Source organism: Trichoderma breve, chromosome 3 (assembly GCF_028502605.1).
Source record: "Trichoderma breve strain T069 chromosome 3, whole genome shotgun sequence".
NCBI lineage: Eukaryota > Fungi > Ascomycota > Sordariomycetes > Hypocreales > Hypocreaceae > Trichoderma > Trichoderma breve.
Genome location: NC_079234.1, coordinates 3,784,448 through 3,805,383, shown reverse-complemented (window position 1 = coordinate 3,805,383; position 20,936 = coordinate 3,784,448). Strand labels below are relative to the sequence as shown.

At 50.7% G+C, this 20,936-nt stretch overlaps 6 protein-coding genes across 6 annotated transcripts; 5 read left to right on the top strand and 1 right to left on the bottom strand.

The window, feature by feature from the left end:
• Positions 1 to 90: 90 nt before the first annotated feature.
• On the top strand, positions 91 to 2,556 carry T069G_05557 (uncharacterized protein; the record flags this gene model as incomplete). Its single annotated transcript, XM_056172767.1, has 5 exons — positions 91 to 428; positions 497 to 662; positions 730 to 857; positions 923 to 2,340; positions 2,426 to 2,556. 5 exons carry the CDS (start codon positions 91 to 93, stop codon positions 2,554 to 2,556), a joined length of 2,181 nt encoding a protein of 726 aa, XP_056029625.1.
• A 2,350-nt stretch (positions 2,557 to 4,906) lies between these two features.
• Positions 4,907 to 6,019, top strand: T069G_05556 (uncharacterized protein; the record flags this gene model as incomplete). The annotated part of the gene is made up of 1 exon (XM_056172766.1): positions 4,907 to 6,019. The coding sequence occupies one exon, from the start codon at positions 4,907 to 4,909 to the stop codon at positions 6,017 to 6,019; it is 1,113 nt and encodes a 370-aa protein (XP_056029624.1).
• Positions 6,020 to 7,907: 1,888 nt separating this feature from the next.
• On the top strand, positions 7,908 to 11,663 carry T069G_05555 (uncharacterized protein; the record flags this gene model as incomplete). Its single annotated transcript, XM_056172765.1, has 5 exons — positions 7,908 to 8,093; positions 8,148 to 8,702; positions 8,764 to 10,179; positions 10,240 to 11,072; positions 11,141 to 11,663. 5 exons carry the CDS (start codon positions 7,908 to 7,910, stop codon positions 11,661 to 11,663), a joined length of 3,513 nt encoding a protein of 1,170 aa, XP_056029623.1.
• Positions 11,664 to 14,369: 2,706 nt separating this feature from the next.
• On the top strand, positions 14,370 to 14,984 carry T069G_05554 (succinate dehydrogenase/Fumarate reductase transmembrane subunit domain-containing protein; the record flags this gene model as incomplete). Its single annotated transcript, XM_056172764.1, has 2 exons — positions 14,370 to 14,480; positions 14,535 to 14,984. The coding sequence occupies 2 exons, from the start codon at positions 14,370 to 14,372 to the stop codon at positions 14,982 to 14,984; spliced, it is 561 nt and encodes a 186-aa protein (XP_056029622.1).
• A 925-nt stretch (positions 14,985 to 15,909) lies between these two features.
• Positions 15,910 to 18,032, top strand: T069G_05553 (major facilitator superfamily domain-containing protein; the record flags this gene model as incomplete). The annotated part of the gene is made up of 5 exons (XM_056172763.1): positions 15,910 to 15,955; positions 16,115 to 16,218; positions 16,310 to 17,630; positions 17,714 to 17,881; positions 17,962 to 18,032. The coding sequence occupies 5 exons, from the start codon at positions 15,910 to 15,912 to the stop codon at positions 18,030 to 18,032; spliced, it is 1,710 nt and encodes a 569-aa protein (XP_056029621.1).
• Positions 18,033 to 18,482: 450 nt separating this feature from the next.
• On the bottom strand, positions 18,483 to 19,971 carry T069G_05552 (uncharacterized protein; the record flags this gene model as incomplete). Its single annotated transcript, XM_056172762.1, has 2 exons — positions 18,483 to 19,270; positions 19,338 to 19,971. The coding sequence occupies 2 exons, from the start codon at positions 19,969 to 19,971 to the stop codon at positions 18,483 to 18,485; spliced, it is 1,422 nt and encodes a 473-aa protein (XP_056029620.1).
• Between the last annotated feature and the right edge of the window lie 965 nt (positions 19,972 to 20,936).

Sequence of the window (20,936 nt, the reverse complement as noted above, 5' to 3'; positions counted from 1 at the left end):
GCTCGTGCCTATCGCTCGTCCCACGCATTGAGAGATAACACCATCTATATCTATCTATCTGCCTGCCATTGCCGCCTCGTCGACGTCATCATGGCCTCCTCGTCGGCCCTCTCTGTGCCAGACCAGATCCGCCAGCTCAACGATGCCCGCAAGCTGGTCCTGGGCGACGTCAAGTACTATCCAAGCGTGGTCAGAGGCATCCTGCCCATCATTGGGCCCACGGCGCCGATAGAGCTGCGGCGATGGGTCACCGATTTCCTGGCCGAGGCATTTGCCACGCCGGCGCTGCCCAATTCCGAGAAGGAGACGATGCAGCCATATGTGTTGACGACGCTGGAGTCGCTGATTGAGCAGGAGGGTGATGCACAGGTCCTGAGGAATGTGATACAGACGGCAGCGAGCATCTATCCGCTGGCCATGAGGTGGATGTCGGTGGCTTTCTCTCTTCCCATGTAAAGAAAACGTATCGTTGAACTGACTTTTACCACCATCGCAGCATCAACAACAGCTACGACACGGTGACGTGGGAGAGGATGGTGAGTATCAAGCAGAAGATTTTGCAGCTGTGGGACAATGTCCCTCCCACGGTGAGGATATGCTGCATCAAGTTTGCCCAGCGAGTGGTGCTGGCGCAAAGCGTTGCTTCGGGCGCTGAACACAGGGTAAGAAATGATGGCTGTTCCAGACAAAAAAAAAAGTAGACCTCCTTAACACATAATGTTCTTCTAGTATGGCGGTGGACTGGATGTCTCTCTGGACAAAGTCCCGCCCAACCACCAGACGCTCGATCCTAGAACTCTGGAGGCAGAGGCCAGTGGGCTGTTGGACCGCATGTTGAGTATATTACAGGGGAACAAGTAAGTTCCAACTCGAATCTGGTACTCTGACCATTTGAGGCGTAGCCCATACTTACCAAGCTTAGCGATGGTCTTCTTGTAGATGCGACTTTGAACTGCTTGTCCATCATGGTGCGGACTCGCCCAGCTACATCCAGTCGGATCCTCAATGCATTGCTCAACTTCAACCCTCTACAAGCCGCCAACTCACCACTGACTCCCAAAACCAAGGTGATGATCAAGTCCATGGAAAAGACGGCACGGCTGCTATTGATTCACCTGAGTAAGCGAGACCCCCACAACCCAATCGTGCCTAGGATACAGCAGCATGTGGAGGGCACAATGCGTATGGTAGCCGAGCTCTTCGACAGTGCTGGCCGGAAAAGACCTCTGGAGCCCAAGCCACAAGATGGATATGATGCCAAGCGCCCGCGGATCGAGGCTTCCCAGATCCAGATCCCCCCCTTGGGCCCCGGCCCCCATAGCCTGGCCGATGTCTTTACCCTTATTGGCAACGATGGACTCAAGTTCTTCGACGTCTCTCAGGTTCCCCCCAGCCTCGTAGCCAGAATTGCCGTGAATACCCTGTCTAGGTTGGATGCCCAGGTCCTCGCAAAGGCTGTAGATGGTGTTCGCGGCCGACTGGAGACGCTTAACAATAGTCCTCCGGCGGAGCTGAACCCAAACACTGCGCCCTTGGGTGTCGAGGAGGACGAGGACGACTATGAGCCGGACTTTTATCAAGCAGAGGATACGGAGCAGATCCTGAACAAGCTGGATAACGCCCCGGCACCAGCCGTGGCCGAACCCAGAATAAGCCTAGACGACACGTTGGGGCTGAGATCCTTCAGCCTTCCCCAGCCGCAGCAGTTGACGCCAGAGATGGCCCTCAACGCGGGCAACGGCACGGTAACGAGAGTGCTAGAGATGATGAAGTCTCTAGACGAACCAGCAACGAAGAAGCAAAAGGCCGGATTCAATCGCCTTGCAGCGAGCTCCGAGAGCAGAGATTCCTGGATGACCATTTTGGCACGTCTGGCAACACGGTCATCGGCAGGGCTTGAGGAGATATCAGTCAAGGCCGAGGCAGACGACTCCAGCCGGCCGTCATCCCTCAACAACGGTATCAGGGAAATTCTTTACAACTACATCATGGAAGATTTCCGAACGCATATTGACGTCGCGGTATCATGGCTGTGCGAGGAGTGGTACAACGACAAGGTGCAACAAAAGGCCGGGGGCGACCATCCGCTATACTACGAGAAGTGCACGCTACAGCTCATTGACGGCTTCCTACCGTACCTGCGCCCACAGGACAAGGTGCTGACGCGGTTTCTGAGCGAGATTCCCGAGCTAAACCGGGCGATTCTTTCTCGCGTGAAGCACATGTGTCGAGATCCAAGTGTGACGCAGCTGGCGTTGACGAGCTTGCTGTATTTGGTGATTATGCGACCTCCCATCAAAGAGGCTGCTCTGGATACCGTTCAGGATATTTGGACAGACTGTATGTTCTTTCTTCCCCCTTTTCTTCCCACATTTAGAGCACTTCTATCGATTCGGGGGGCAAGCAGAGCTAACCATTGGAACAGATGAAGATGCTAGGGCTATGGCCGGCAAATATCTTACCAAATATCGGCCACTATTTCTAGAAAATGCGACAAACCGCGAAAACAACGATAGCCCGACACCAGCGCCAGCAGGAGCTGCCATTACCACATAAAGAATGGCGTTGTATCTACTTACAGAATGACTAGGAGAGGGGCTAGATGTGATACCAACAGCTTGAAAGATGACAGGTCTCGGCAGCCAAGAAGCTGTGGAAGAGAAAGAAGAAGAAAAGTACTGGCTCGAACTTGGGAGGGAATCGTCACAGAATGCATGGCCAGATCATGATTGGACAAAATAGAGGGACTTTACAAAGTCGTAATAGCGGCGTAGAATTTGCGTATGAAACGGGGCAAGGCGTTTCGTTGACCGCCACGCGAACATGAGAAAAGATGGCGCGGATATCCGGGATATAAGAGAGATGTGTATGTATAAGGATGGTTTACACGGAACTGCCCCAGTGTATTGGAAGAAGGGGGCGAGGATAAATTTTGTATGAGATTCACAAACGAGCAGATGAAGGGTTTGGCGGGCAAATAAATACTATACCTAGCAGTTATTTGGACAATACCATTATTATACAGGAATTTATATCCTACAGTACATTCACCTTCATTCAGTCTTTTTTCTTTTCCCACATTCAATGCGACCTGTGAGAAATCTTTCTGCTGCTCTCAGATACGATTCTCTACTGTTGTTTCCAGCTCCATGCGTCATCTACCCGAGGTTTTTACTCTTTCACACCTGAGAAGCGAGATTTGTCCCAATAGCTTCGTCGATGGATTGAATGGGGTACCCTGCAGCTTATTTCTCGCTAACAAGAAGCCGTCAGTGACATTGGCAATGCAGGGAGAAGGGCGGCGGCGGCGTTGGACGGTCAATCAATCAATCAATGTTTATTGATTTACCCCGTATTTGCATTTTCCAAGGTTGTCGTGCAGTTACATCATACACCCATGATTAATAACGTCGTCGGCGATATTTCATTGGAGTTGCTGCGCACGTCTTCGTTGCCTGGCCAGCCCCTTCACGTGCATGCATACATGCATCTTTTTTAACGACCTGCAGCATCTCTACTCCATACAGTACGCAACAATACAATGCAGCACCACACAATGCACGCGACACGTGAAGCCGTTCATAGGTCAGGGTAAGCATGGCATGGCGTATGTGTCCCCTGCAGGCTGACCCTGTTTTTTTTTTTGCTGCAGGCTGAGTAGAGATTAGAGAGAGACATGAGAGGCGGCAAGCGAGAGACAGCAAAAACAAAGAAGGATGAGGGGCTGTGTGTGTGTTCATGTTTGCTTTTTTCTTCTTCTTCTTCTGCCTCTCTGTGATTGGCCGCATTGTGTTGATTATGTCCCTTGAATGCCGTTTTTTTTGGGTTGCCGTTGGGGGAGCTTCCCCTTGTTTATTACCTAGTAGTGAGAGGCGGTATACAGTCGCTACGTGTACAAGAACGAACTAACAAAATGGCCGCCCTTTTATTGCATGGCATGACGTGGTGAAGTTTTTATTTGTTTTGCTCGTATCTCGTCTATTCTGTTTTTCTTTTCTCTTCTTTATTTCTCTTCTTTTATACTTGACATTTTGTTGCTTCTCTTCTGATACGCGATCGTCCCCCAGCTCTGCTCATCTTACATCACCAATCTCATCGACCCTTGCCCTCCCTCCCCCGGCTCATAATACAGCACGGCAGCACAGGGCACTTGCGCTGGCTGACTGAAAGACTGAGATTGAGATTGAGGCAGCGGTTTCAGCGGTGCTTGCAGCATAAACGAAACACAACACGGCCGTTTCTATCATATTATTTGTTTGTATGAGACAGTGGATGACGGAGGCGAATTGAAGTGACAGAAGCAATGGCCCTTCGCCGCCTTCACAAGCAGTTTTTCAGCATTCACCAGGATTCACCGCAGGGCACAGGTTAGTATGAAGAGTTCATGTTGCCAGTCCAGTGTTTTTACCCTCTTTACGGAGTCCGAGTACCTGCTGGGTACATTTACAGTACACTCTCCCCTTGATCGCTGCGGCTGGGCTGCGCTCTGACTGCAAAATCCTCGCCTCTTCCGGGCTCCGGTTTTCTTTCTAATGAATGACGGCTGCGCGTTGCACGCATTGCTGCTCATTTACGCGAAAACGAGCTCCACCTCTTAATTACACATGACACTTTGTACCTTATTTTGGACACCAGACTGCTTACCTATTCCGTACCTGGCTCGTACTGTACTTGTCTTGTACATACACTTGCACTGCACTGCCCTGCACAAACCACAAGTCACAACCATCACCAAACAAAACATCCCCCCGATTCATCTCTGCTATCTGGACCGGATCGAGTGATTGATTTGACTGACCGCTGATGCGAATCGCCCCTCGCAGCCTCCAATCCCGCGCGCCCCTCGCTAGATGATTCACCGGGCACCAGAACCTTAACACCAGCTTCTGCCGGCACCGTCAACGCCATGCCGAGTCGCGCCGCCTCCGTTTCCAAGCAGGCTCAGGTCCTGGGCAGGACGGCCACGATCCGCAGCGTGCCCAGTTTCGAGGGCTCCGAGACGAGTCCCGAGAGCAACGGGCTGTCCAGCAGCGTCACCAGCAAGGCCAGCGGACTGTCCACCGTGGCGTCCAACGGGACCATCGAGGAGGCGCCATCCCCGAAACCTAATCTCGACACCACAACTGTTCCTGAGGTGCCTGAGCCTGAGGCCCCCATCGAAGTCGTCGGTCCCATACCGAGAGTCATAACCCCGGCACCGCCAGAAGAGAACGGCGGCTTGGGAGACGGAGACCTGGACCACCAGGACAATGCGCAATGGGATTCGACAATTGGCAAGGCCGGTCTGGGAAAGACGGGTCGAGTCATCAACAAGCTCGTCAGCGATAATGACGCCCTGAAGCGCGAGATCAAGATTGAGAAGCTGCGCGCGGAAGAGGCCAAGCAGGCGGCCAAGCTGGTCGAGGACAAGATGGAGCGCATGGTCAGCGACTACGAAAGCCGACTGCTGGAAGCAAACGTCACCAAGACGCTGCTGGCAAGAAAAGAACGCCAGGTCGAAACCCTCATGGCAACGGTCGACATGGAGAAGAAGAAGGCCGTGGCGGCTCAAGAGCTGGAGCGGAACTGGAGGGACGAAATGGAAAAGGCCAAGCGCGACGCCAAAACGCAGGCCGACGACGCAACGAGCTATGCGCAGCTGATGGAAGGTCGGTACAATGCAATCTCCTCCCATTGGCGCGACCAGGGCGACGAGGTCAACAAGGCGATTGCGACGATCAAGACGGAAATCACCACCATCGTTGACGAGCGCAAGTCGGACGACGATAAGATCCAGACACTGCGAGACTTGTGCGAGCAGCAGGACAGCAACATCCAGAAGCTGAGGCGCGAAAAGGAAGACATTGCGCGTTTGTTTGAGGAGTACAAGAAGGCGCAGGAGGAGAATCTCAAGGACATCAAGGAGAACGCCAGGAAGACGGAAGCCGAGCAGCAAAGAATACTGGAAGAGTCTAGGGAGACGCTGGACAAGCTGAGATGGGCGCTAAACGTCAAGGCGAATGTCAAAGGTGCCGAGTGAAGGTGAAGCCGCATGGCATCGCTGTCTCTACTGGTTTCTCTATCACGGCCATATTTTCCCTCTGGATTTGCCTTTTTCCTTTTGGCGTTGGAACCACTTTGCGTTTTATTATCGAAACTGTCGGTGCATTCTTACGGGGGGACTCTATGCTCATGGCTTTTTTCTTCTTCTTTCTTCTGCTTTGTGTTATTCTGCTTCCCACTTCCCACTACCCATGTGCGGCTACAGCGACTTTAAATAATGATACCACTTTCTCTCTCTCCCCTGCCTTCTCCCCTTTAACCCTCTCTTGTCTTTTTTGCTTATTGCTTTTATTACTTTTTCCCCTTCTCTCCCTCCGTTAAACTTGTGTTTTTTTCACCTGCTACTACTTTTTCATTCGTTTCTGTTAATTACATAGAGAGAGCGGTCAGTTGGCTTTGGACAGGATATGATAGTCTTCTTCCATCCCCCTTACCCATGTTTTTTCTTCCACCCCCTCTTCTGTATTTTTGCATGCTGGGAAGCGCTTTGCTTTCGTGATGCACTTGGCGTTGGATGCATTTTCCACAAAGGAACAAAGAACAAAGAAAAGAATGAAAAGAAATCTAAAGCGGTATAATCTCCACCCATGCTTGCGCTATGTCTGTTGGCTTTTTTTGGAGCAGAGCGATACGGAAGCTGGGAGAGAGTACGATTGCGCTTGGCTGCGAGAGAGATATAGTACACTGCATATATATAGATAAATGATAAATAAGGAGCCATTGTGTGTTTAAGAGAATGCAAAGATATGGAATATGAATGCATATATTGAGGACTTGACTGGCGGGTTTTGTAATGTTTCTTCTGTTGAATTGTTGCAGAGTGATATGGTGTGCATATTTTAAGTGTGTTACATTGCGGACAATGAGTTGAAGCATCTTTGTTATGTTTAATAGATGTGTGTTGGGCCATGGATATGACATTGAGGAAATGAGGATCAACTTTACACAAAGGCTACTTCTACTGCATATTGGCGATTCTACAACGACCCAATTACCCAACATACACCTGTAAATAAGCTCTATCAACGATCTTCAACAGAAGATACATATACCACTTCTAAATACACTCTTATATTCACACTTTCCTATTCACACACCCCTATTCACACATTCCCAAATTTCTATACTTTATTAGACAATGGGACTACCTGTATTATTCACTTATAGCCAACATTGAAGCTATTGAAGCTGCAGTGAATTGCTCCCGTGCAAAGCGGTCAGGAGTTCACGTGCCTGCTGCACTTTCCCTCGCAGCTGCCACCCACCTGGCAGCTGCTGTGCTACTTGGTTCTCTTTGTAGCCCTAAGATTCTCGACCACAGGTACCCTGTTTATTCATTTATTCTCCTCTTGTTTTCCGTTTGTTTCCTTTTCCTTATACCTCTCCCTCTTCGTTTCCAACCACAGACTCACCTCAGCACCCACAGACACACCACGAGAATGGCATAGGAACTTCGTCTTTGTATTCTCGAGTCCTTATACGTTGGTGCTTCGTTCGTATTCTGTTTTTGGCCGACTCTGTGCAAGAGCGTAGTCGGTTTTGTTTGGACACTGATTTGGGTGTTGATGCTTCGGTTCCCTGCTGACCTCCCTCGTTTCTAGAGGTCGCTTAGGTGCATTCTAGATTACTTTGGAAGCTTCTATGACTTGATTTCTGCGGCAGGAACCGTTTATTGTACCCTGAGTGTGGATTGATTGCTAGGTAAGTTCAGAATCCCACACCGTGATTTCTTTCTGCGCACAGAGGTGCCTCTACAGCAACTCCCTTCTTTGCATAGGAATGTCTACAAGATATAAAAGCTGATCACAAAGTACAGGCTGTTGTTACCCTATATCTAAACTGTTGTTTGTGGACGTTTTGTCACAATGTCTTGCGGAAGCTCTCAGTACAACGCGGATGCATCAGCAGTCCGCACAGCCCTGGCCACATTGGCAGCTCCGAATCCAACACTTGGGTCTTATGGTGTCGTAGAGTTTTACATCACCTGCAACCCTCCATTACTCCCACTTGGTGTCAAGCGTATCATTGAATCTGCCCAATCGGCCTGTCAGGTGCGTTCTGTAGCATGTTGGTCTGGTTGGAGACTTCACTAACTATTCTTCCAGGGCAAACTTCTCGAGATACTGTATGAGCCAGAAATACCCTGGTTCAAATGTATCACGGTGACTGAGTTTCAGAGCCGAGTTTCCGATATCATCCAGCATCTTTTGCACAAGCTCCTGAAAAAGGAGGTCCGACCACTAGATTTTAACGTGGTAGATTCTGATGTGCGTGAGGGCACGTTTCATCCAGATGTCGTCTCCAGGGAGACCAGTGAACCTCTCATAATTCCATGGGTGGTCCTCAAGTCTATCGGTAACGACATTTATCAAGACTTTGAGGAATACAGATTTCCTGCAATACTGGGCCAACTACCTTTCAAGACAGTGTGGAGAGGGCTGCAGAATTCTACTGGAGTCTCCATCGATACGCTGTTGTCCGTCTTCTCCCGCGTTTCAAAGTCCGAGAACGCGCCTAATAATGTGGTTGACTTTGCATTTCACACGAATTGCGAAATGTCGCACAACCTGAGGGAGAATCTAATCTACATCGGATCCTGGCAGTCAATGGATCTGGTTGATAGAGCGGTCCAAAGGCTTCGGACGATTCTGAATCTACTGGTGCGTATTTTACTCTCTCCTCTGCTACCATAGCAAGATTGAGACATCTAACGAGATATAGGCAAGTAAACCAAAGGTATCATCGCACCTGATTCTACTCGAGGGACCTGCGGCTACCAAACTCACATACAGATGGATGTCTCACGTTGGGTTAGTCAAGGCGACCTTTGCCGTTCGGTCTGGCAGCTTGGCTATTGCGGACGAGTACAAGTATCTCTCGAACGCGGCTGTCATAAGGACTCACACTCGAGATAGAACCGGCCGTTGGATCACTGATAATACTGTTTATCCGCTGAAAGATACACGCCAGCTCGAAGTGGGACAGACATTCAACGCCTTCAAGGGTTACATTTTGCCTACCAAGAAAAAGAACGCCAAGGTTCAAGTAGTACATAACTGGGATTATCCGAAAGATCAAGCCATCCCGGCATCAGCTGAAACAAGGGCATCCAGTGCCTTTCGTGGACCTGTGCAAAACAGTCAAAGCGTCCTTAATGACTCGGTGGTGGACGATAACCTGGAGCCAACCTCCCCTGTATCTGTCAACAATGGCTACAGAGTAGCACAGAATCAAGAGCTACCCAACGACCAGAAGCTTCTCGCTTCTCCAAAATTTCAGGATGTGGATACATTCGTAAGATCTACGCGGCGACTGGCCATTACCGAGAACGAGTACTCCCACATGTTAGAGCCATCAACAACAACAGGCGCTGTATCAGGCCTAGGAGAATTGGAGAGCATGATTCAATATCCAATTGCGGTGTCTGACTGCGACCAGGAAGATCTTCTCATCTTTCTCAGCGACTCAGACGAGGAAGTTCCATGTGAAGATGAAATGCTCGGCAGTGCGGTTCGGAGTACAGTTGCAGACCTTCAAGAAGTGAATGAAGACATCATCCGGTTTGAGCGATTTGAACGTTCCGATGACCTAATATGGCTAGACGATGAATCGCAGACACAGCAGTCGAGTTTGGACATTGCCTATGAGGGCTCTCCATATACTTCTCTTCAAAGCTGCGAACCCTCCGAGCTTGGGACTGAGACCGAGACAGAAATTGCTACCATTGTGACAGAAAGTAACCCCCTGGAAGTTCAGGATCACGCTGCTGCGCATTTTTATACTGGTGGCAAGGCCCAATTTGGTTTGATGGATGCTCGTGAGCACAACTCGGCGAATGTTTCTACCAAAGCTCAGAAGCATGTTCAAATGGGTATTTCGACAAGTGATCTGGTCGAGTTGGCGGGCACTGAGGCGCATGACGTTGGTGATCTTGTTGACTTTGGATTACTTGAGGAAAAGCCGAAAGAGTTCTTTCAGACCATGAATCAGAGAGGCGGCCGTAGCATCACCAACTCGTCTCAGAGAACTCGTTCTCCTAGAAGGACTGGTTTGAATGCCCACCAGGGACCAGCCCCAAGAAATCAAAATGCGCGTTCGGCTTCTATGACACCAAGGGAGCCCAGAGTTGACGCAGAAGTAAGTCCAAATGACAAGATAAAGCTATGAATTCTCACTGACCGAAATACCCTCTTTTAGTTCGACTCCAACTTTCCCGTGCTTGGAGCACCAATGTCACCGAAGCAGACAAAGCAGACGAAGCCACAGCTACGATATGCTGATGCTGCCAGGTACCCAAATGCTCCATCGCAAAGGCCACCACGACCTGCCAATGCAAATGCAGGCCCCAGTCGACCCAATCCGACTCCTTCAGTGGAATCGGTGGTATTGTCTTCTAAAACGGGTGAGAGTTCAAAGGAACCGAAACTCGAGGATTGCAGTAAGAACGGTTGGGATGTCCCGCAAGGAAAGAGTGATGTCCTGCGAGACGCAGAGAATCAGCTTAAGAAAATGTCGCAAATTCTTGAGTTGGCCTCGGGCTATGTTTCCCTGGAAGTCGTTTTTGGGCGCATATATATCAAGCAAATGGCCCCGAGCTTCGTAAACCACACAGGTTCTGGCCCGGTGTTTGCAACAAAGGATGTGACTAACCTCTTGAATGGCGAGAATTTCCGACAAGACCGTATTGGCTTCTCCCCTATTCTATCGACATCGGAAGGTGATGCCAATATGTTGGTCAGCATTACGCCACCAGGTGAAACCCCGTGGAACTTGTTTGAGAAGGAGACTTGGTACGATTTCCAGTGCACCTACTTTGGTCCAAGAGGCGAGGAGTCCATCATCATCGAATTAAACGCCCAAAAGTTTCAATATCGAGTCCGGGGTCCGCGCCACGAAATATTTGCAATCCACCTCCATTGCCCCCAACGAGCTTGGGATATGAAGGCACGCGGAGTCCGTTCGAGGGCTTTGGAGCCTGAGTATGCATTGAAATGTTACGTCGAGTCTCTAATCGACGAGATGGAAATCTTGTAAGTCAATGACAAACTGAGTGTGTGTGCGCCGGGATAAATAGTAAGCTAACGGATTTCTTTTGCAGGACCAATGACAAGGGCGATGTGACAATTCAGTACCCAGATTATAATGGTACCCGCGAACTCGAGGCCGTCACCATGCGGCGAGTTGCACGATATTGCCACGGAAAGAAGAAAGATCATAGTGTCCTCACAATCACCATGAGCTACTCAATGGAAGAAAGTCTGTCCAGCGGCAGACGAGGTGCAGGGGCAGTTCGAGTTTTTGCCTGCCCTAAAACTTCGTTGAACAGTGCTTTGCCTCAGAAGTATTTTGAGGCCAGCCTAACGTCTTCTCGTCTGCGCCACCACTTTAATCAAAATGTCAATTTGGAGTATGGTGACAAGACCACGTGGAATACCGACCAGCTTGAGACTGAAAATGTCTTTGAAGACATGCTCAGGCCAGCCTTTGGGATGGTTTCTCACATGGATCATATTGGATCTTCAAATGACACCATGAGAGGCGTCACTGACCAGGATGCGTTCCACGAATCATTGGTGGAAGTAGATGTGAAGAAGAAGAACAAGAAGTGGGCGTTTTGGTGAAGAAGGGTCAGCTGGAGTTGTTTGGCAGTTGTCCCGGTAACATTACAGGCTTCTTGCTGTAGTTTGCACACTCGCGTTCGTCATTGACCGATTTGATCGCATACAGGGAAGCTAAGAAATGACGGAACCGTAATGGCTTCTCGAGGAATTGAGTAAAAGCATACGGCGCCGGGCCCGGAGGGAGGTGAGCTACGCTGAGTTTCTTTGTTTTGTGCTCAGGGGTTACTCTAGGGGCCAGTATACGGAAGTCGTATGGATCAATGATGATGTACAAATATGTAAGTAGAGCAATCAAGTAAATTGATGGGTGTTAATGTGCGGAGTGGTGGTGACGAGTGTGAGACGTGCGTTGGTATTGTTAAGCTGCCGAACAATGATCAGTCAGCCAGCAGATGCACTGACTCAATACTCGCAGATTCAATAGGCATAATTCGTTGCAATCGTACATATTTATCGTAGGTATGCTTATTTCATTTGAAATCAATTTACCAAATGATGCGTAGTGCCGCCTAATGATCGGTAGCCTATCAAACAAGGTAGCCTATCACTAAAGTAGAATACATATCCATGGATTAGATGCCTTTGCGATTTCAAATCCCCCGCTGATTCTCCCTTCGTGTCTTGCATGTGTCCACGTGCTGTGCTTCCCTTCTTCGTTGCACAATTATTTGCTTCAATAGAGCTAGATTAAAACCTTTCTTTGATACCTATGGTTTGATACTCGATAGACTGTTCTTAGCATTTTACTGCAAGCTGGCTGCTTCTATGGGAGAATATCTTCTCGTACTCGCTGTGGGTGCCATTTGCTTGGTGCTTTACATGCTCAGGTTGAACTGGGTGCTTTCACACACACCTCAAGAAGTGGCTGATCGCGCGAGAGAGCCGCTGACGAGAGACTATGTCCGAGATGTATTTGAGCGGGTGAAGAGGGATGGGATTGACTGGGAGGACAGGCTGCCGCCTCGGAAGGATAGACGGTATATCGTGGTGGGAGGCTCTGGTGAGTTTACTGAAGATATTATACTAGCAAATCGAATGACACTGCTGACCATAATATGGGTTGTAGGGTTTCTTGGAGGGCAGATTATTTTGCATCTTTTGGCCATGGGGACTCCGCCTGAAGCTATTCGCATCTTTGGATGCGCGTCGGCCTGTTTACTTTTAGAGAAGACTTTTCTTGTGGAGCAGCGTCAAAAGTGACTTTTATCCAGATTGACATTACCAACGAAGCGGAAATTCTTAAAGCCATACGAAGCTCCGTGGCCTGAAGCAGCGGCCAGTCTGCCGCTGACAGTCTTTCACACGGCGGGCGTGATCCGGTACAGGATGTTCTACGAGCGAAGTTGGCGAGTCAACGTTACTGGCACGGCACACTCTCTTCGGTGATTACGACGGGGCTGCGCATGAGTTATCCGCCGCCGGTGCTGATGCTGGTGCTCTCCTATTTGGTGGAGTGGTATGACCTGTTGGTGAATGCGATGCCGTTTCTGGATAGATTTTTGAGTGAGACTGGAGAGCTTGTTAGGTGGGTTCAGTCGGGGGGTTATGCAACGGGGTTGAATTATTTTGTGGAATGATGAGGAGGCAAGGAGGAGGCAAGGAGGAGGCAAGGAGGAGGCAAGGAGGATGGGGGGATTGGATATATGGCGTGTTGTACGACGGTGGAGGGGATACGTGCTCAGGTTGTGGATTCGAACAAGTGGGTTGAGGAGGAGGAGATGGAGATGAAGAAGGGTTAAAAGAAGAAGAAGGATTTGTAATGGTAGTTGTAGTTATAGTTGTATGATGGAATTGATGATTCGAGGTTCTCCTTGGTGCTGTGTAGCTGCCAGTGCTATATTGACAAGTGGAGGACAGAAAAACCGCGACCGAGAAGATTTCGAGCACTCGCAAGTTAAATCATACGCCTACAAAAGGAATCACTACTAGGTATATCTACATTTCCCTATTAACTGCTACTATATCTATATTTCCATATTAACTGCTACTATATCTATATTTCCATATTAACTGCTACTATATCTATATTTCCCTATTTACTGCTACTACAACTATGTTTTTCTAGTAACTGCTACTAAATCTATATTTTTCTAGTAACTGCCAAGTTATATCGTAAAGTCCGGGTGCTGGCAGAACAGGCGTTCCCCTGCAAAAGCACTTAGGTGCACATATGACTGAATGTATGTACCTATTTATTTTGCGGTCTCGCTTTTTCTGACCTCCACTTGATCGACTCGTCACATTGGATCACTTGCTTGAGATGCATAACGCATCAGAAGCTGCAAATACCTGGTACCATGCAATATGCTAATAGACACAAATTTAAATCAATAGTATCATAAAACCTGTTTACGCCTCTGGATCTTCAGAGTACTTAATACCACACGTCGTATGTTGCTTATACATCCTACATCTGAACCTTGACAAGCCACATATTAGTAGGTGCCCCAGCAACAGCCCACCGCTGATGGAAGGAGGGACGTACCCTCCCCGGTATATAAGCTAGACCCATTCCTCGTGCAGGAGAGAGAGAACCTGGAACTTAGAATACCTTATACACACCCACTTCAATCCCGGCCTTGAATTCCTGTGTTGTGAGACTCCCACTTTTCTGGTGACCGAGACAGGGGGAACGTCGAACAGCAATTGAAAAATCGCCGCTCCGATCTCGAATCTCCTCTTCCATCCAAGGATCATTCGCCCAACATGATCGCCCACCGGCTCGGCCTCGCTGCCGTGCGCAGCGCGACGAAGCCCAATGTCTTCAGCCAGAACATCCCGCGCATGGTCCTCGCCTCTGCCATGTCAACCTCTCAGGCCCGACCTGTATCGTCAACCTCTCAGGCCCGACCTGTATCGTCAACCTCTCAGGCCCGACCTGTATCGACCCAGAAGCTCTCCCGGGAGGAAGGCCAGCAAGTCCTCGTCAACCAGCGCCTGAACCGCCCCGTCTCCCCCAACCTAGGCATCTATAAAATAGAGCAAACCTGGTTCGGCGCCTCCGCCTGGACCCGTATCACCGGCTGCGTGCTCTCTGGCGCCGCCTACGTCTACTTCACCGCATACCTCGCCTCCCCTCTCCTGGGCCTCCACTTCGAGAGCGCCGCGCTGGCTTCCGGCTTCGCTGCCCTGCCCTTTGTTGTTAAGGGCGCCATTAAGTTCGCTCTTGCTTTCCCCTTCACTTTCCACTTCATCAACGGCATTAAGCACCTGGTCTACGACTTGGGTATTGGATTTGCCAAGAGCCAGATTAAGAGGGGAGAGGCTGCTCTGTGGATATCGAGCTTTATCGGTGGTGGCTACCTGGCTTTTGGCTTGTAAAGGAGTATTAATGAAAGGTTTAGAAGAAATAAGGGGAAGGGGGGGGATCTTACAAGAGCTGCATTATATCACTGTCAGAGAGCTGGGCACAAAGAGGAGAGTGATGAAGTCAAAGAAGAGAACAATATGTATTCTAGCCACTCTCCAGCAGCTAGATATTTAATAATGACTATATTTATCTCTGAACCTTCTAAAGCAAAGAGGAAATCCTCTTCTTTTAAAGACATCTTTCAAGCCACAAGGTCATAGCTTGAACTTTGACGCTTCTTTGCATCGTGAAAGCTTTTAGGCACCTGACATTTAGTAACTGCTGTTATATTTATATTTCTCTAGTAGCTGCTACTATATATATATTTCTTTCGTCACTGCTATTCTATTTATATTCATCTACTAGTTGTATTATTTTTATACTGTACTAGTTCAACATATTAATCAGATGCCTATATTATTATATAGATATACTTATTTATTTTGCGGTCTTGCTTTTTCTGTCCCCCGCTTGCCTGGAGAGGTGCCCCTGTTGCTGTGGACCGCCGGGTCGGGGTGCTATTGATCTCCAGCGCTCCATCCCGCTTGTAACGCACGGGCTTATAGCGGGTTCTACCCTGCTATTGATCGGATCGACGCGTGTGGGGGGACGTACCACCCCGGTATATAAGCTAGACCCATTTCTACCGCCCGCCGTATTCGTGTTTTTGCCCGCCCATCCAGGCGTTGCTCAACGCCCTTCTCCGAGCTGCACGACCCCACGACTTTTGAAACTTCCCAGACTGCACTTGCACTGCACGTCTTGGGCCAATGGTCAAGCTCTGGCCGCGTGTTGCGCCGATACCCATCACCACTTGCAGGTACCAGCTGTGACTCTCTCTCTTCGTCTTGTACCTTGCGCAACAACTGAAGCGCGCGCAACTGGCCGTCAGTCAAGATGGCGTTTGGCATCCTCGAGCCCAGCCAGGGGGGGAAAGTTCCAGGTAAGGGGAGGGAGCCCATGATGGATATTTCCAGTACCTGCAGCAAAAGTCTTGGCGCAGTCGCAGTCGCAACGCAAGATGTGCTCGATGCTTTGATACAATCTCGTCTTGTTCTCGGCCAATGACAAACTAACAATGGCTTCCTCTTTGGTAATCCAGGCACAACCCATTTCTACGATGATCCTTCTCAGCCCCAGGCGGCGACGGAGCAGGACACGATCAGGCTCAAGTGCGACACCAGCGGCAAGACGCCCATCATCCTCGTGCGTCCCCCAGCCAGCCATGAGCCTCGACATCGAGATCGAGATGAGTAGCTGCAGCTGCGCCAGACACTGACTCTCTTTGCGCAAACAGGTTCCTCAGCCTTCAGACGACCCCAACGATCCGCTCAACTGGCCTCTATGGAAGCGCGATCTCATCACCTTCACCCTCTGCTGGGCCGGCGTCCTCGCCACGTCCCTCGGCCCCATCCTGGCCGCAAACACCGTCACGCTCTCCCGTCTCCTCACAAAGACGTTTACCAAAGTCGCCCTCCTGACGGGTTACTTTCTCCTCGGTGCCGGCGCTGCTGCCATCTTCTTCGTCCCCTCTGCCCGCGTCTGGGGCAAGCGCCATCTCTTCCTCCTCGGGATCCTCATCATCATCGCCTCGAGTGCCTGGGCCGGGTCCACGGGGACAAATTACGGCAGCTTGCTCGGCGCTCGAGTCCTTCAGGGCGTCGGCACCGCTCCCTATGAAAGCCTGCTCAATGCCGCCGTTGGCGACATGTACTTTGTCCACCAGCGAGGAGTGCGCATGGCCTTTACGAACTTGGCAATCTTTGGAGGCGCCTTCTTCACTCCTATCCTGGTCGGAAAGATTACGGCATCGTTGGGCTGGAAGTGGAGCTTCTACTTTGTCTCCATCTTCATGGCTGCCACGCTTCCCGCCGTCTTTTTGCTTTGCCCTGAGACTGCGTATCGCCGAGACATCAAGCTCAACACGGACGTCAACGCAGAGGCCGAGGAGGAGATTAAGCTCCAGCCGCGCGTCGCGACAACCAGCAATCCGCCGTCGGATGAGGAAGAGCTATCAAAGCAACGCACAGGCTTCGTCCTCTTCCCAACCTCGAGAGCACTCCAGCCCCTTGGAAATGCCAGGACCCCCAAGAAATCATTCGTCGAATCTCTGTCCCTGTTCGATGGTGCCAAGACAGATGAACGCTACTGGGTGCTGCTGCTCCGGCCATTCCCCCTTATCCTCAACCCTGCCTTCATCTGGGGCTGCCTCATCCAGGGAACCATGATTGGGTGGACCGTCTTCATTGGCGTTCTCGTCGCCGCCATCTTCATCGGCCCGCCCTACTTCTGGGGCGAGGTCCCGGCCGGCTACGCCTACACGGGAGCCTTTGTCGGCGCCCTCTGCGGCTTCGCCATCTCCGGCCTCCTTGCCGACTCCAGCGTCAAGTATCTCACCAGGAAGAACCACGGTGTCTATGAGCCCGAGTTTCGAATCCTGCTGGTCATCCCGATGCTCATCATCGGCGGCATTGGCTTGTTTGGGTTCGCATTGACGGCCGGCAACGTCATTTCCGGCGAGTTCAGCTACATTGTGCCGCTCGTCTTCTTCGGCTTCGAGGTCGCTGGCATGGTGATTGGTGCTGTGGCAAGCTCCTTGTATATTGTCGATGCTTATAGTAAGAACCTCCCTTTCTTGTTTTCCTCTGTCATGTCATGTGAGCCACTAATACTTGACATCGAATACTAACCTCCTGTATAGGAGACCTCACCATCGAAGGCTTCACCCTCATGATCATCTTCAAAAACATCTTTAGCTTCATCCTGACGTTTTTCGCCTATGACTGGCTCATCAAGGGCGGTATAAAGCACACCTTGATTGCCATTTCCATCGTCCAGGTCGTCGTATGCCTCATCAGCATCCCCATGTGTAAGTCCGCCTGCCTTCTCTCCGATAAAGCTCCGCTTTCTCTTCTACAATTCCAGTCCACTGACATTTGGTCCATGTAGATGTGTTCGGTAAGCGCTGTCGAGCGTTTTACCACCGCCATGATTTGCTGGCTTTGACTGGCTTGCAATGATGGCATTCGCCCCCGTCCTGTTTCGTTTGCTTTGAGCGCGTGCGAGCATTGAGAGCCATCCACTGTGGTGAGATTTAGTAATATTTGCACTTTTTGGGGTTTACGCGATTATAATGGGAACAATGTCTGAAATGATACCAAAAAGCAATTAATGGTGTTACGCTGGTGTATGGGAAGTTGTGCTGTTTGTTAATACTAATTAATCAATGTCTGGAAGATGGAAGAAAGCCACATTAATACGATGCGGAGAATGGTGTTCTAACTTACATTTAGAGACTCACTCCTACTCACTTAAATGAAATCACCAGTTATAAAGGGTACAATGGGCGAGTTTGAAAAGAAATTTCATATCTTCTTAATTTGGGTATATGACGTTATCCAATCCATCCATCCCTTCCTATCCATGCCACAGCATACTATGTACGACCAAAAGTTTCACTTGCATCAAAATTATGCCTTGACAGCCGCCTCGCCAGCAGTGGCAGCGTTTGCCTTGGCCAGAGTCGACTTCTTGACAAGGCGCAGGCCACCGAGGAGAATAACGAGGGCCTCAAGACCGAGAATGACTCCCAGGGTGACGAGGGCGCCAATGACACCAGCGACGGGCTTGGAGATGTTGCTGTTGTCGGAAGACTTGGCCTCGGGGGTGCTGGAGGCGGTCGAGTTGGCAGCGCAGCTTCCGTCGGTGTTGCCGCAGATCTGGCACCAGTCCTGAGTATCGGCAATGGCGAACTTGTCCATTCCAGTCTTGAAGTCGTTCCAGCTGAGGGTGGTCTCACTCTGGCCGAACAGAGGGTACGCCTTGAGGCCGTTGGCAGCAGCAGTGCCGTTGGACCAGAGGAAGCGGACGGTGAGATCGTCAGCCGAGGTCTGGGTAGCGCTGGGGGCGACAACCTCGATGACCATGGAAGAGGCGTAGTTGCAGATGCCGTAGAACTGGTTGTCAGCAGCAGGCAGCTGGGCGAGGCCGAAGAAGGCCATGAAGGCACCGTAGGCACCGAACTGGATGTTGAAGCGAGGCGCCGTCTTGCCGTCAACAATGGGCTGGAGAGCGGTCATGATCTGGCCGGCGAGGACAGAGCCGGCAATGGCACGGACGGGCTCGCTGCTGTTGAAGGCGAGGTTCCACTCGTGGGTGGAGGCTAGGTCGTAGAGGTTGCTGAGAGTAGATTTGGTGAGGAGGTTGTCCGAGGGGATGGAGGAGTTGTGGATTGTGGCGACGTTGATGTAGTCAAAGACTGAAGAGTTGCTGTTAGTGAACTAGATCATCTTATTGATGAGATCCATTAACGCATGAATACATACTTGAGTAGCCATTCTTAAAGGTGGCCGTAGTAGAGTTAAAGGTCGTGTTAATGACAGGCAGCAGGTTCTGGTAGAAATCCTTGGTGTCGTTGAAGGTGCTCAGATACTCGGGAGTCAAGAAGTAGCTGTTTGAGCTGACAACGGCATCGCTGCAGCCGCTGCTGCCCTGAAGCCAGGCGCTTGACTCGGAATTGGACGAGCTGGCCCCGGAGGTGACGGTGTTGACGGGGATATACTGGTATCCGCCCAAAGGAGCCTCGACGGTGGTGCCATTGGCCAGCTTCTGGGATCCGGCAGTCTGGTTCGGGGGATACAGGCCCTGGACGAAGACATTGGCCGAGTTCTGCAGCACATTGTCGACCGGGGCTGTGACGGCCAGCTGGGACAGGACAGCCTGGTCGGCGCTGATGCTGGCAATGCGCTGGTCGGCATCGCTGGTGATGTAGCGGTTGCGGTAGAACTCGGCCGAGCTGGCCACCTGCTGGGCTCCCAGGGGGGTCAGGCTGACGGGGCTCCAAGCCTTGGACGTGCGGTCTCCATGACGGTGGAAGATGTAGACGCCGAGGACCTGCTCAGCGGCAGCCGGGGCGACGGCAGCGGCCGAGAGAGTTGCGAGGAGGAGCTTGGACTGCATCTTGAAGCTCGTTGCTGAGGCTAGCTATGGATGGAAGAAAGAAGAAGAAGTGCCTGGTTGCCTGCCTACCTAGTACTTGAATCGTACTGTAGCTGTCGCGATCGGGAAGAGAAGAAGCAAGAAGAGGACGTGGGAGAGTGATTGGGCATATACACCCGCATACTTATACGCCAGCCTCGAAGCTGATGTACAACAAAGTAAAGCATCCATAGTAGCATGATACCTAGCCAAGCTAGCATACACACAGTCGGGCGGCCCTGTCCATCTCATGCCATGAGACCCGTTGCTTGCCCAAAGCAGGCATGTGTGAGCGAGCCGTTTGCAGAACAAGCTTTGCTAGGTCCAATTAGCCCGGGACTTTTCTCACAGGCCTGCAAGCTGCAGAGTGGAGAGCTTGGGCGGTAGCGAATTGAAGCCGTCGAGGGCGCAAAAGAGTGGCGTTGAGAGATGCAGACTTGCAGAAACCCCGCCGGGAGGGGAAGCAGACAAGCAGAAAAGCAGAGGTTGCAAGGTTGGGGCGGGATTGTCGTGTGGCTCGCGTAAAGCTTGAGAGGGGCGATCTAGGTGCCTTGGGGGGGCCTATAGGGCCCTAAGAGGTTAGGTGGTATGGAGGCTTTTAGGGGCCGGGGGGGCTGGAAGACGGAAGCTGGAAGATCGGCAGAGGGGCAGGGCGGAAGCTTCCTGGGCTGGGCAGTATCGATTAAAGAACGAGGGCTCAATTCAGGCTCCATACCAGCTTCTTTCTTCCTTGACTCTTACCAGCTTGTCTCGATATTATATCACCATGTTAGCCTCACATCAGATAACATTTCATGGGGGAAACTCCAATTATTAAGACTCTTCACCATCTCACCATCACCATCTGCTCTTCTCACAGCTCACGGCTCACGCAGATGCTATATACTATTGACGCTAAACCCCCATCCAGCACCCTCCTCCGTTCTCGTCACCTGCAAAACAACTTC